This window comes from Oryctolagus cuniculus, chromosome 3 (genome assembly GCF_964237555.1).
Source record: "Oryctolagus cuniculus chromosome 3, mOryCun1.1, whole genome shotgun sequence".
NCBI classification, from domain to species: domain Eukaryota; kingdom Metazoa; phylum Chordata; class Mammalia; order Lagomorpha; family Leporidae; genus Oryctolagus; species Oryctolagus cuniculus.
The window spans coordinates 140,753,092-140,768,396 of NC_091434.1; the positions used below are offsets into that span (position 1 = coordinate 140,753,092).

At 42.0% G+C, this 15,305-nt stretch overlaps 1 protein-coding gene across 3 annotated transcripts in view; it reads left to right on the forward strand.

Annotated features, from left to right (window-relative positions):
- Positions 1–15,305, forward strand: part of RELN (reelin) — a 538,293-nt gene that overhangs the window by 303,198 nt on the left and 219,790 nt on the right. For all 3 annotated transcript variants that reach the window (XM_070071183.1, XM_051849694.2, XM_051849695.2), the window contains exons 9-10: positions 12,094–12,190; positions 14,897–15,137. In XM_070071183.1, coding sequence (XP_069927284.1) covers positions 12,094–12,190; positions 14,897–15,137 — 338 coding nt within the window. The remainder of the gene's footprint in view (positions 1–12,093; positions 12,191–14,896; positions 15,138–15,305) is intronic.

Here is a 15,305-nt window from a genome sequence, read left to right on the forward strand (position 1 = left end):
TTGCCAGGCAGAGCCCTGGGGAAGACACTGCTCCCAGCAACCTCCACCACCAATTCTCAAGAGGACAATAGCTGCTTCGATTGTGTTCTGCTCTGATTTACTTTGAAAAGTCCTGGGATTGGTGGAGAAGGGCATAACCCAATAAAATAAACTACCCAGGCCCTGAGAGACTCAATACCAATTGATTTATCCTTCTACTATCAAAGTAAAAAGAAATAGATACTGGAGATCCAGGCCCACAGTCCCTCATCTGTAATTCCCGTGTTTTAAAAATCTTGTTTTTTGATCTGTGTGGTGGCCAATCTGGACACGATCCAAATGTGTGTGGCAGCAAGAGCTGACTTGAAATGATTAGGCATCTTGTAATCTGTATTTCGACAACTCATGTGAATCTTCATGCGTTTCATTGCAGAAATATCAATGTGTTTGATTACAGAGTATTGCCCTAGACTTTGCTGGGCATGTTGCATAATATACGATACACACCCCGTATTACCTTCCTGAAACTGGTAAATGAATTCAAAACAAACTTTGAATTCTAGAATTCATCTACTCTCAAGAGATTGTAGACCTGGATAGCTGTTACCACGAGGAAGGGAACAGCTCTTTCGTTTTTGTTAGAAGTTACTCCTATTTCTATTTTTCATTGGCTTTGATTTGACTCCAAATCAAGTTAGTTTCTGCATTGCTTATTTATATGTCAATGACCTATGAGAGATGGGAAATAAGGAAGACATTCATTTGTGAATTGGGGAAACTTTGTGCTTCCATATATGTATGTCATGGAAAATGGGCTATTGCACAATGAGCAGATTTTGAATATACTTATGGGCTTCATTTGTCTAGCTCATCATTGCTGCTTGTTCATGAGCAGTCTTGAGATGGTGGAATCTTAACAGCTCTGTAGGACACTCCCAGCTAGCATGGTGCGGAAGCATTCCAGTGAGCAATTCCCAGAGGTTTGAGGTCCTCTCCAGCTGTTGTTGAGTCCCTGGGGTTCATGAAAATCAGCCTAGGGTTTCATTCAGGTTCATCTCCAACACGGTCCAAAAATCAATTGGTGTTTGTCTTATGTAAGCAAACAGTTACTTGTGGTTGTTTAATATGACTCATTTCCATATGAGAACATTTTAATTGGGCCGTATTTGCCTGAAGTGATGGAGAAAAAAAAAGAACTTCAAAGATCATAAATTACTTTTTTTACTCTTCAACAAATTTTTAAATTTTCTATTTTTCACTGATGAAGAAAATTGGATGTATTTATATAATATGATGTTCTGAAGTACCCTTGTATATACATTATGGAATGACTAAATCTGGGCCCGCGCCATGGCATAGTGGGTTAATCCTCCGCCTATGGCACTGGCATCCCGTATGGGCACCGGTTCTAGTCCCAGCTGCCCCTCTTCCAAGCCAGCTCTCTCCTGTGGCCTGGGATAGCAGTAGAGGATGGCCCAGGTCCTTTGGCTCCTGCACCCACCTGGGAGACTGGGAGGAAGCTTCTGGCTCCCGGCTTTGGATAGGCGTGGCTCTGGCTGTTGTGGCCATTTGGGGAGTGGCCCAGTGGAAGGAAGACCTTTCTCTCTATCTCTCTCTCTCACTCTCTGTAACTCTCTCCCTCAAATAAATAAATGAAATCTTTAAAAAAAAAAATGGAATGACTAAATCTAGCTAACTAATATGTATATCTTCATTCTTTCTTCGCCATTGTCCCGTCATTTAAATACATTTATGGCTTGATTGTGCCAATTTAAACAAAGTGGAAAACAGACTTTGTAGTTAGGAGTCCTGTGCCCTGGGAACTGTGATTTAAGGCGTTCATGCAATGCAGGAATGGACATGCAGAGAACGCTCTCTTAATCGGGATCCGAAGCCGGCGCCGCGGCTCACTAGGCTAATCCTCTGCCTTGCGGCGCCAGCACACCAGGTTCTAGTCCCGGTTGGGGCGCTGGATTCTGTCCCGGTTGTCCCTCTTCCAGGCCAGCTCTTTGCTGTGGCCAGGGAGTGCAGTGGAGGATGGCCCGAGTACTTGGGCCCTGCACCCCATGGGAGACGAGAAGTACCTGGCACCTGCCATCGGATCAGCGCGGTGCGCCGGCCACAGTGCACCAGCCGCGGCGGCCATTGGAGGGTGAACCAACGGCAAAAAAAGGAAGACCTTTCTCTCTGTTTCTCTCTCTCACTGTCCACTCTGCCTGTCAAAAAAAAAAAAAAAAAAAAAAAAAAAAAAAAAAAAAAAAAAAGAGGGATCCGAGTTTTGTGGGTCCACATTTGAAGCGTCTACACATTGGAAGAGGGCCAGGGTCTTGCTAAGGAAAAAGAAAGTTCCATGTTCAAAATTAGGTAACACTAAGAATATTTATTGAGGTTTACTTTATTAACTTGAAAGAGTTAAAGAGAGAAGGGGGGGAGGAGAAGAGAGAGAGAGAAAGAGGTCTTCCATCTACTGGTTCATTCCCTAAATGATTTCAATAGCTAGGGATGCTCCAGATCAAAGCCAGGAGCCAGAAACTCCATCTGGGTCTTCCACATGGGTTTCAGGGACCCAAGCACTCAGGCCATCTTGTACTGCTTTCCAAGGTGCGTTACTAGGGAGCTTGATCAGAAGTAGAGCAGCTGGGGCATGAACCAGCGCTGTGTTGGTGTCACAGGCAGCAGCTTAACCCACTGCACCACAGTACTGGCCCCAAGAGAATATCTATTTAGAGTCAGAAAATAAATCATAATACAATCACAGACTTCTAGAAGTTTCTAATACCACAAATGTCACAAAATCAAGAAATAAAACCTCTCTGTGAGCTCTCTCAAATGCCCTGTAATACTTTTGATTTGTGTTTTTTGGTTGCATACTCTGAAATCACTTCTTCCTATGACAGCAAGTGTTTCACATTTCCTGTAGAGAAAATAGAATTCTCTCTACGTTTGTGGATGGGAGTTGGTTGTTTATGTGAGTTATTTTACCTTTGCAACTCCTTCTTGATAATGTCATTTAGATTGTTGGGGTTATTGTGAAATTGGAAAAATCTTTATCTTGCTTACATCTGGGGGCACTGTAGCTTTTTCTGTGCAGTGACTAACCTTCACTATGAATTGACATCACTCATCAGGCAGTGCGTCATCAGTGTCTGAGTCACGATGCTGGGTGCGTCAGCACAGGGGCGGCAAGAGTTCCTGGGAGCACTTGCTGTGCTGAGAATGAGGACACTGTGAAATAGACGTGGGCCATGTAAGCATATCACTCAAAATAGATGTACCTCCTACTCAACTACTCGCTGTCTGAATCCCCAAAGCAGCAGGGCCATGCCAGTACCACGTGACATGAGGAGGCACATGCTGAAGGGGCACCAGAATGGAGACAAGACCTTAACTAGTTGCACGTGTTATAAAATACACTCATGTGGGCACACTTCTAGAGCTCCCCCCAGGGCCTTGGGAGGGACACACACCAGTGAGGTCCTGAAGCTACATCTGCAACAGTTTCTTGGTCAATGTGTTTCTGTCTACACTGAGCATGTTAGAAGTGAACATTGCATTTGTATAGGTTGTCTTGATACATATATGTTGACATTGATATGAAACTTATTGTCACTTCCTCACTATTTTTTTAACAACCCCTTGCAAGTTGCCTCAACTTTTCCTTTGAAACTCTAGTGTATCTTATCACCTTTTATTTGAGATGCTTAGACTTTTGCCTATCTCAGTAGTCATATGAGGAACCATGGAGATTTCGATACACTGCTGCAACAAGTGTTCTGATTTCCAATAGATATTAATCATTGAGGCAAGTCAATAGTTTTATTCAATATAGATCTTAAGCCATTTAGCCAATTTTTTTACATTCAGAATATTATACATCATATATACATGTCTTTGTGACTTTTTAAAAATAATATTTATTTGAAAGGCAAAGAGAGAGAAAGATAGATACTATCCTCTGGTTCACTCCCCAAAAGAGCTGCTTCACACTCAAGAGGAGCGCGGTGAATCCTTGTTGCGTGACATTAGTGTTTCCCGGGCATAGTGAGCTCAGCTCTGGCCAGAGAGGCTTTTGGAGATGCAGCCCTCCCATCATGGCCATCCTCATCATCACTGGCTGTTCTGCAGCCCCTCTTGATCAGGCCAGGGAGGTGGGGGGATTCGGAGCCTCTGTCCAGCGGCTTGCAGGCTGGTGCTCCTCTCGGGAGGTCATAGGGGGCTGCCACTGAGGACTCTCTGATAGCAACAGCCTAAGGTACTGGTGCTGCACTTCTGCTCCTAAGCTTATTACCCTTCGCTGGTAACAAAACAAGCTGCAAGCCCAGATTACCTACCGTTGGTTACAGAAAGATATGGCAACTGCTTTGATATTTCTTGTGAAGGCTGCCTTAACCAAAACAGCTAACATAATAATCATACTTTCAGACAAAATGTGTTCCAGTTAACTCATGGCTCGTTCTTGTCACTCAGTTCTAGGACTTAAGATCACTGTGGTCCTAATCTTCAGGACAATTCCCTGAGTGGTTGCTATTATTGTTCACAGTTTACCCATGTGAACACTTCAGTACAGGAACAGTAAGTGACTTGCCTAGGGTTACACAGCTAAGTGTCAAGCCCAGATTAGAACCCTAGCAGCCCATTTTCTCTGTCAACTCCACTAACCCCTATACATACCTCTGATAGGCAGGGTGACAGAGAGAGATGGAAGGGGAGAGGGAGAGAGAGAAAAAGAAAGAGAGAGAGAGAGAGAGAGAGAGAGAGAGAGAGAGAGAGAGATCTTCCATTCACTGATTCACTTCCAGATGGCCACAATAGCCAGGTATGGGTCAGGCTGAAGCCAAGAGCCAGGAGCTCCATTTAGGTCTCCCACATAGGTGGCAAGGGCCCAAGTATTTGGGCCATCTTTCACGGTTTTCCAGAAGCATTAGCAGGAAGCTGGATTGGAACTGGAGGTAAGTTTAGACTTGACCTAGAGCTCCCATATGGGATGCAGGTGGCTTGACCCACTGCCACCACAACACCAGCCCCTCTGAAAGGTATTTTATGGCCAAGGGATTTTCACTCTAAAAAGTGAAGGAGGGGCCGGTACTGTGGCGCAATAGGTTAATCCTCTGCCTTAGGTGCTGACTTCCCACATGGGTGCTGGTTCTAGTCCCAGCTGGTCCTCTTCTAATCCAGTTCTCTGCTGTGCCCTGGGAAAGCAGTAGAAGATGGTCCGAGTGCTTGGGCCCCTGCACCCACATGGGAGACCCAGAAGAAGTTCCTGGCTCCTGGCTTCAGATTGGCCCAGCTCTGGCCATTGCGGCCAGTTGGGGAGTGAACCAGCGCATGGAAAACCTTTCTCTCTGTCTTTCCCTCTTACTTTCTGTAAATCTACCTCTCAAATAAATAAAAATAAAATCTTTTAAAAAAAAAGAAGGAAAAATTATATAGAATATAGTAGCATTAACAAGCATTGAATTCATTATCATGTAGGCTCCCCTCTTATAGGAAGAATTAAACAAGATCTATTGAAGGCTATGTGATATGTTATCAAAGATTTTCTCATTAATCCATCACATTGCAATTTAGAGAAACATTTGTTAAGTTGTGGTTTTATAAGATATTTTCCAAGATAAAAAAAGCATCAGTTTTTAGACTTCTGTTGTTTATGTGCCTTTGGGAGGCATTATTTGAAACGAAAGCCACAGCAGAATATCCATGGTGTAGAAAACTAATACTCCTAATTTTCATTTACTAAGTTGGAGACTTCCATTTGCAATGGCAAGTAGCAGTTGAATCTGTAAGTGTGAATCTCGTGGCAAATATAAACCTGGGTGTTATCAACGTTAATTAAAGCCTTGGAAGCAGGTTAGATCTCCACAGGGGGCAATGTGAATAAGACGCCAGAAAGGCATGAAGCAGTTTGAGTCCAGAGAGTAGAGCAGTGGCTGCTAAAGGCTGGGAGGGTTGATGGGGTGGACAGGAAAAGGGGAGATGTGAGTCAAAGAGGGTACATAGCTTCCATTAGACAGTAGGCATGAGTTCTGCTGAGCTGTTGCACAGCATGTAACTACAGATAATACTGCCCTGTTTTATATTTCAAAATTGCTAAAAAGAGTAGAGTTTAAATGTTCTCACTATGAAGAAATGGTAAGGCATGTCAGGTGATGGATATTCTAAGTCATCTGATTGAATCACCCCACAATTGATGCAGGTATATCATATACTCCATAAATATATACACCTGTTATTTGCAAATTAAAAATAAAATCAGGGGCCAGTGTTGTAGTGCAGTTGGTTAAGCCCAAGTTTAGAACTCCACATCTTGTATCAGAGCACCAGTTTGAGTCCCGGCTGCTCTACTTCTGATTCAGCTCCCTGCGAGTGTGCCTGTGAAAGCAACAAATGATGGTCCAAGTGCTTGGGCCTCTGCCACCCATATGGAAGACCAGGATGGAGTTCCCGGCTCCTGGCTTTGGTCTGGTCCAGTTCAGGTTGATGTAGCCCATTTGGGTAGTGAACCAGCAGATAGGAGATTTTGTTCTCAATCTCTCTCTCTCTCTCTCTCTCTCTCTCACACACTCTCTCTCTCTCTCTGCTTTCACGTACAATATATCTTAAGAATAAAATAAAATAAAAATATTAACATTAAACAAAAACAGTTTGAGGTTAAGAGGAAAAAGACAATAGAGAAGAACAAACAAAAGAGGCCAGAAAAATAGGAGACAAATCGAGAAGGTAGTGGGGGCCAAGAGAAGCCCCACCCAGGAAGCCTTGGATTGACTAACAAATCCTGCCCAGAGGTCAAGTAGCCTGAATTTGCAATGCCATTGGCAGCATGGACTCCCCACCAACTGGAGGACTAATGAGAGCAGTTTCAGTGGAGTGCTCGAGGACTGAAGCCTGGATGGAGTGGAGAAGGGGGAACAGGAAATGAGGAGCCAGAGCCAGTCACTGCACAACCTTACAAGAAGTTTTTGCTGTACAAAGGAGCAAAAATAGGATGGGAAGAAACAGAAGGTAGGGGTGTGGCATCAAGAGGGTTTGTTATTATGGTTGTTCAAAGATAGAAGGTGCTTAGTAGGTTTACACCGTGTTCAGTCATATGATAGTGAGAATTATCCAGGAAGTCTTTGGGGAGAAATTGATGTTTGGGAGAGAGAAGAAAGATTGTAAGGCCCGAGAGGAAGTGGGACCTAGACCATTTGAAGAGGTTCTGATGAACAGAAATACATCATCCTCTGTAACAGTTGGGAGCAGAATTAGGTCATATGGACAGATACAGAGTGTGGTTCACATAGATTTGCAACATTAAAATGAAGGCATTACCGTCTGCATTGCATGGTTAACCTAGTAGGAATGAACTTAGACGTATGATTTTATATTAAAATGCTGAGAAATTATAAAAGAAATAACCCAGTTTTCTTTTATTAAACTTGATAACACTGAGCGAATTATTCAAATAGGTGCCAATTCAGTGGTATGAACTCAGGACATCAGGAAGAATGAAATGTTGTTGTGATAAGATAGCTTCAGGGCATTATATAGATATCTGCGCAGGAGTAGAAGTGGCCTGTATTTATATCACAGTGCATATGTGTGCCAAACCATAGGACAAACTGTAAGACAATAACAGGCCAGAAATACTGTGGATGGAATCATCTATCATTGAACTCTACAGGGTTGACAAAGGAACCAACGATAGCTAAATGATGGCTGCTGTAAATGACTGTAGGTCTACTTTTATTATTTACCCATTTATTTCTCAGTTTAAAATCAAGAATTGACAACCAAACCTAATCAGAAACAACCCAATGAAAGCTTACGTCTTTTACACAAAATACTCTGCCCTCCCCCAAACCGTAAGCTGGTAGCAGTACTGCATGGGAACCAGAAATCCTAGACTGTGTGGAGTCCTCAGAAGATTCTAGAAGTTCACTAGGTTTTTTTAAAAAGTTTATTTATTAATACCAAACTTTGAGAACCTCTTGTCACTTTATACCCCTGTTGAGGGTAAAAATGAAAGTATTTGGATTTTTCTTGCTTGCCTGTAGGAGCCAAGGAAAGTGCTTGAAGTTGTAGATCAGATTAAGTCCATCAGTGCCTCCCAGGGCAAACTTTGATGACCATGGTTCTCTGTTGTCTTCCCTCTTTGAATGGGTCTGGCAGACTTGTTGCTGTAGAGTAAAGGATTGCATTGGAAGTGATCTGAAGAAGAGAAAAACACATCTGCAAATAAGAGGATACTTTGCATGTGACAATATGTCGAGACAATTTGTCTTTCCTTTCTGGTTTTAAATTTCTCTTTGGCCTCTAAATATCTTTTATTCAAGAAAGGAAATCAAGAAGTAGCCATTGCAAGTGATGCCTGCCTGCAGCTGTCTCCTCACTGCAGAGGAGGTGCCTCCGTTGGGGAATGTGACAGCTCCTTTCCCCAGTGTCTGGGCACAGCAGGTTGGGACGGGTGTTAGGCACCTGCACTCCCAAAGAGGAGTGAACAGTGAGTGACCCTTTCCTGTTCTCTCCCCCAAGCAAAGTCACACAACTATTTTCTATCTGGGCAAGGGGCACCCTGGTTCTGCCTGCTGATGTCTCTGGGGCAGTGGGATGGCAATTTGGAAAGGTTGTACGGCTACAGTCTGCGTGGCTGTGGGGAGTTATCTGTGGGATGGACTGGTGCCAAAGGAAGGTAGTGTGCTGGCAGTGATTCTTCTGGGGTGTGCGCCTTCCCGCCGAGTACACAGTGCCTCTCCTGCTCTCTAGCGGGCCACTCATACCCCAGACTCCTGTCTTCCAGCGTCCCTCCCTCTCTTGGAGTCCCTTTGTCTTCCTAGCCTTTGTTTTTATGTAGGAACTCTTTAAGATGACCTCAGGCCAGTTCATTTGCTCAGGGTGCACTCAGGATCCCTAGGTGCTATGCGTCTCTACCCACTGCAAGAAGAGGTGCAGCTTTGTTCTGAGGGCAATGAGGAACTGTGGAAGGGCAACCAAGCAGGGGGGTGTTGTGAGCACCGGCCAACAGTGTTGTACTGAGGAGGCTAGAGACAGGACACCAGCTGGTCTCTGGTGCAGAGTCACAAGAGCTAACAAGGAGATGGCCTCCAAAAAATACAATGTTCTGGGGGCAGGCACTGTGCTATAGTAGGCTAAGCCTCCACCTATGGCACCAGCATCCCATTTGAGCATCGGTTTTATTCCTGGCTGCTCCTCCTCTGATCCAGCTCTCTGCTATGGCCTGGGAAAGCAGTAGAAGATGACCCAAGTGCTTGGGCTCCTGCACCCACTTGGGAAACCCGAAAGAAGCTCCTGGCTCCTGGTTTCGGATCAGCACTGCTCCAACCATTGTGGCCATTTGGAGAGTGAACCAGTAGATAGAACACCTTCCTCTCTGCCTCTACCCACTATCTGTAACTCTCTCAGATAACTAAGTAAAATCTTTTAAAAGAAAAACAAAAACCCAATGTTTTAAATATTAAAAATGTAAAGGCTAAAAGGCTGGGGGAAATGAGTCATCTGCTAGATGCCCTCCCCCTTTTAAATAAGTGTGTAATAAATTGAATCTTAAAACACTGAGATGTAGCATAAGAAAGTCAATAGGGGTCACCATTGTGGTGCAGAGAGATAAGCTGCCACCTGCAACACTGATGTGTTCCCAGCTGCTTTGCTTCTTTCTGATCCAGCTCCTTGCTAATGCCCCAGGAAAGGCAGTGGATGGTGGCCCAAGTTTTTGTACCCCTGCAACCCGCATGGGAGATCCAGATAGAATTCCTGGCGCCTGGCTTTAGCCTGGCCCGGCCCTGGCTGTTATGGCCATCTGGGCAGTGAACTAAGGGTTGCAAGGTCTCTACCTCTGTCTCTTCCCCTCTGTCACTCAGCTATTCACATAAATAAGCACAAATCTTAAAAAAAGAAGAAGAAGAAAAGAAAAGAAGTCATATTTGGGGCAAGTGTTATGGTGCAGCAGGTTAAGCCAGTGCTTGGAATGCCTGCATCTCATAGCAGAGTACCTGGGTTTGAGTCCCAGCTACTCCATTTCAAATGCAGCTTCCTGCTAATTCGCCCTAGTAGCTGGGTTCCTGCCACCCACATGGGAGACCCTGATGGGGTTCTTGGCTCCTGGCTTCAGCCTGGTCCAGTGTCATATGTAGCAGCCATTTGAGGAACACACCAGCAGGTGAAAGATCTCTCTCTCTCTCCTTCTCTTTCTCTGTTTCTCCCTCCCTTTCTCTGCCACTCTGCCTTTCAAGTAAATAAATAAATCTTTTTTAAAAATATTACATTTGGCCAGCGCCTTGGCTCAATAGGCTAATCCTCTGCCTGCGGCACCGGCACCCCAGGTTCTAATCCCGGTCAGGGCACCGGATTCTGTCCGGGTCGCTCCTCTTCCAGGCCAGCTCTCTGCTGTGGCCAGGGAGTGCAGTGGAGGATGGCCCAAGTGCTTGGGCCCTGCACCAGCATGGGAGACCAGGAGAAGCACCTGGCTCCTGGCTTCGGATCAGCGCGGTGCGCTGGCCGCGGCGGCCACTGGAGGGTGAACCAACAACAAAGGAAGACCTTTCTCTCTGTCTCTCTTACTGTCCACTCTGCCGGTCCAAAAATAAAAAATTTTTAAAATTTTTAAAAAGTTACATTTATCACCAATGGCTGTATTTGGACACATTTTTATTTTGATATGTATCAACTTCCCTTTCTTCTGTTTGAAAATAATTTGCAAGAAATTGCATTCTGTAAGGAACATTTTTGGTTGTCATTGTTCTGTTGTTTCTCTTTCTAGAGATCTGCATTATAGATTTGCTTGTAAGTGCTTGGGGTGTATAAGACATAGCAGAAGCACATAAATAGCATTTATATTCTTCAGGCTCATTCGAACTTTTCCTTGAAATAACAAAGTCTCTGCCAGACCTCGTTCTTGTTTGTGTTGAAGTTTGTCCCACAAATCCTGCCCGATTCCATTTTCAGCTGCACAATTTGATATTTATTTTAAGCAGCTGCTTATGAAAGGTAGAATTTAGCAATGATTAAAATGGCATAAGGTGGGTTTCCATTTAAGAGCAAGGTGGCTGGGCAGTTTTCCTTTGAGTGACCCACCCCACTTTTTTTTTTTTTTTTTTTTTGCTTGCTTTTTCACCTATATTTCAGTTGTGAGAATAAATCTAGGAAAACTGCTGTTTGGCCTCTTAGCACACCGCCAGCTTGGGCGAGTGGTGACCCGAATGGTTTGTCCTAAACACCACTGAAATAAAATAAATGAGTCTGATTAAAGCTTGAGCACCACAAACGTGAAACCATCAACAGATGCCATTTGCTGAAACCAAGGCTCCTCTGGCAGATGGGTCAAAGTTAAACATAAATGGCTCTATTGCTTTTTCCTTGGGTTCATTGGCCTTAATGGAGTATAAAGAATTCTGCTATGTCAGTTACGATAAATCTGGCCAGGGTTTCATGGCTGTTTGGGGTGTTCTGAGATCCTTAAATCTACAAATCATACTGTGCTTTACTTTTATGAATGCATTACATCTGTAGAAGCAAAGGCTTCCCCATTTTTAAGCTGTCTGTGGAGTTTATATTTCCAATACTGAAAACAATAATGAGAAATAATCCCCAAATATTCACCATGAACTGTGTCGTCTCTATGTTAAATCTCTAATAACGGACTCGTAGAGTAACATCGATCACATTTACAACAACTGTCAGTCACCCAGGACCTGAATTGTCTTTAGCGTGCTTTAATTCCTCACTTACTGTCTCATCATTTAGTTAAGGCATATATAGAAAGAGAATGATGTTTTTATTCCTCAGCTTCATGATTTTTGTATCATTTAACAAAATCACTGTTAATTGATATTACCCTGCAAGAACCATTATGGCATTATCAGTCATTCTATGATGTTTTGATATTTCTTGATGTAGAACTCAGTGTTTATTTTACAATGTAATAGTTCATAAGTCACTAAAGGAATCTCCAACTTATGTTTTTTTGTTTTTTTTTTTTTCTGATTTCTGAGATTACTTATTAAGTAGTATTTGTAGAAATTACAGCCTAGTTGGAAGAACAGGGCAAGTATGGATCAGCAAGGACAATATATAATTGTACTGTTTGTTAACATTGAGATTTATTGTGCTTGCTATTCACAGGGTCAGGTTCATGTCGCTTTAGTTATTCAGACCCCAGCATCATCGTCTCATATGCCAAGAATAACACTGCGGACTGGATGCAGCTTGAGAAAATCAGGTTTGTGGTCATTTACAGCATTTTCATAAACTCTAGCAAAGTTGGATTGCTGCTCCCTACCTGCCTTCACTCTACCGTTTCCTTTTTCTTCCTGGTGAAAAGTACTCTGGTTGTTAATTATGTTGAATTACTTGAATTATGATCTATCCTATTAGGATGTGTTATGATCTATCAGACCTGATAGACACCACCCATCTCTCTGGCTGGGGCTCTGGCCCGGGTGTACATCTGATGACCACTTTCCAGTTTGTGAAGTTTTGAGTTAAGAGCCACTGGTTTCCCCCCCCCCCCCCATCTAATCTCCAGTTCTGTCATTTCTCTTCTAATTCCCCTAAGACTAATTTTCAAATTCTATTTTCAAAATTGTATGTGACTTGTATAATCATATATTACATTTTTCCTTTTATTAAAAAAAATCCCTCAGTATGAAAATGAAGTAGGATGCTTGAGGAAAAACTCATTTACATTGAGGATGTTTGGTTTAATTAGCAAAACTCAAATAATATTTTTCATTTCTGCATTGTTTAAAATTTAAAATAAAATTCAAAATGGATGCTTCATTTTAGGTTTAAAATAGTTAAGGAAAAATACCTTGAGCTTTCGTAAAGTAATTATTATGATTGGGTTAGTTCTTAAATTAGCATAACTTAAGTAGAATATTTTTCATCAGTTTTATGACAGCTTCCTTTTCTCAACAAGCTATTTTCCTTACTATATTTCCATATTAAAAGAACTGTGATTTATTTAGAGGAATAGAATAAATATTAGGTTCTTAGTCCTTAATAATAAACCACTCTATCCAAAGTTTCTAGTAGTATTTCTTGAAAGTTTTAAAATAAAAACTTCACAAGTCCAGGCTCTATTATAACCAAAAAGTGAAAAGAGCGATTCTAACTCACAGATTTTAATAAATTGTCTCCCTCTGCTGTGGGATTAAATATAATTTATCAACTTCAAGCTGAGCTCTGACATGCTGTGTCAATTTTATAGCAGAACATTTTGCTATTCTTTCTAATTACTAATAGTTATGCAAAGACATGCCTATGAAATACTTATTTATATAAATGGCTTTAAGAAAAGCAGTATAAATACTCCTTCTAGCATGTTATGTATCATAGTTTAAGAAAATTGTCGTACATATTTCTTGCTGGAAAACATCTGAGTGCTTTTGATGTGACAAACAATGAAACTCCAGATTTAATTAAAACATATAAAGCTTGTGTTCAGCTGAGTCTATTTTTGCGCTAGATGGGGCTTTCAGTTTTAGGCCTTGTACCAAAGCATCTTGCTCATTTGTGCAAATTTCCCTTACCACTGGTGCTCAGCGTGCAAGAATTTCCAGTCACCTCCCAAAACCAAAATAGATTGATTCTCTTTGTCAGTGCCGATTCCTTTTGAAGCCAAAATCATAGTCATCATGAAATATTTTGAAAGAATAGGGGATTGATTACTCCCAAAGGTAAGGTACACCATCTATAACCTACACTGACAATTCCACAGATATATATGTGCCTTATTGGTGACTGCAAAATAATGACTTTTCTCTAGTCCTTTCAAAACTGATTTATAGCGAGCCCAGGGTACCACTGGTTTGCATTTTAGGACCACTTTTAATCTTGGCTAAAGCAGTCATTTTTACTACAGCAGATTTCTACTTTGGTAAAATAAAATGTTTAATAAAAATATTTAATTGTATAGCAGAAGGACCTAGAATCTAACAGATGTAATATAAAAATCATGTTAAATGGTATCATGTTTTGAAAGATTGATATCCATGACATGATAAAGAATTACAAATGAAAGAATTAAATTCTATTGAAAAATCTCACATTTCATATAGACTAGACATTTGAAAGTACATGTGATTGCTAGAAATAATTATTACATAAAGACTAATTATTAAACATATTGTATACATTAACTACTAATAGGTACATAATTTCAGAGTAAGAATTCATATAAAACATCATAATTGTATAGTTTTTATCACTCTTTTTAAAGATTTATTTATTTATTGGAAAGACAGGATTACAGCAAGGCAGAGAGAGAGAAAAAGAGTCAGAAACTTCTATCTGCTAGTTCATGCCTCAAATGGCCACAACAGATAAAACTGGGCTGATCCAGAGCCAAGATCCAGGAGCTTCTTCTGGGTCCCCCATGTGGGTCTGGGACACAAGGACTTGGACCATCTTCTACTGCTTTCCCATGTGTATTAGCAGGGAGCTGGACTGGAAGTGCAGCAGCCAGGACTCGAACTGGCATCCGTATGAGATGCCAGCACTGCAGGTGGCAGCTTTACCCACTATGCCACAGCGCCAGCCCCTCCCTTTTTTCTTATAATCAGTTTACACAAACTGCTTTAAATTGAAGGTCTGCCATGCGCAGCATGAAATGCTGGATACACTTTGGTTTTTTGTTTAATCCGTGGAAGTATGTGCCATTTTCTCTCGGGTGACTTCATTACTGGCTTACGTGAATATACTTAATGCTTGTCTGTGTTAAATGTAAACTTCTTAGAGGCATTTAATATTTAAACTGTCATCACTCAATCGGAAAATCTTAATACTCAGAAGATATTAAAAGATTTAAAGGCTCTATGATTGTAGTGACTGCCATTTTTGAGAAAATGGAAGTACAGTCTTAAGAAAGTTCATCTGTAGGAAACAAGCGGTATAGTTGAACTCCCCTTCTCACTGTGTGTTCCAGAGCCCCTTCCAATGTCAGCACCATCATCCATATCCTCTACCTTCCTGAAGAAGCCAAAGGGGAAAACGTGCAGTTTCAGTGGAAGCAGGAGAATCTGCACGTGGGTGAAGTGTATGAAGCCTGTTGGGCCTTGGACAACATCCTGGTCATCAACTCAGCACACAGAAAAGTCATTTTAGAAGACAATCTCGACCCAGTGGACACGGGCAACTGGCTCTTCTTCCCAGGAGCTACAGTTAAGGTTTGAACTCAGTTTCCTTTCTTCCTTCTCCCTTCTGACCCCTGGAGCTCAGTAAGCCAAATTGTACAGTGATAGCTATTTTACCCAAATCACTACTAATGGGCTAGGTAATACGCTTACTGATCTTGCCCTACCTTTTAAGGATGGAAAATCATCGGTACAGAAACA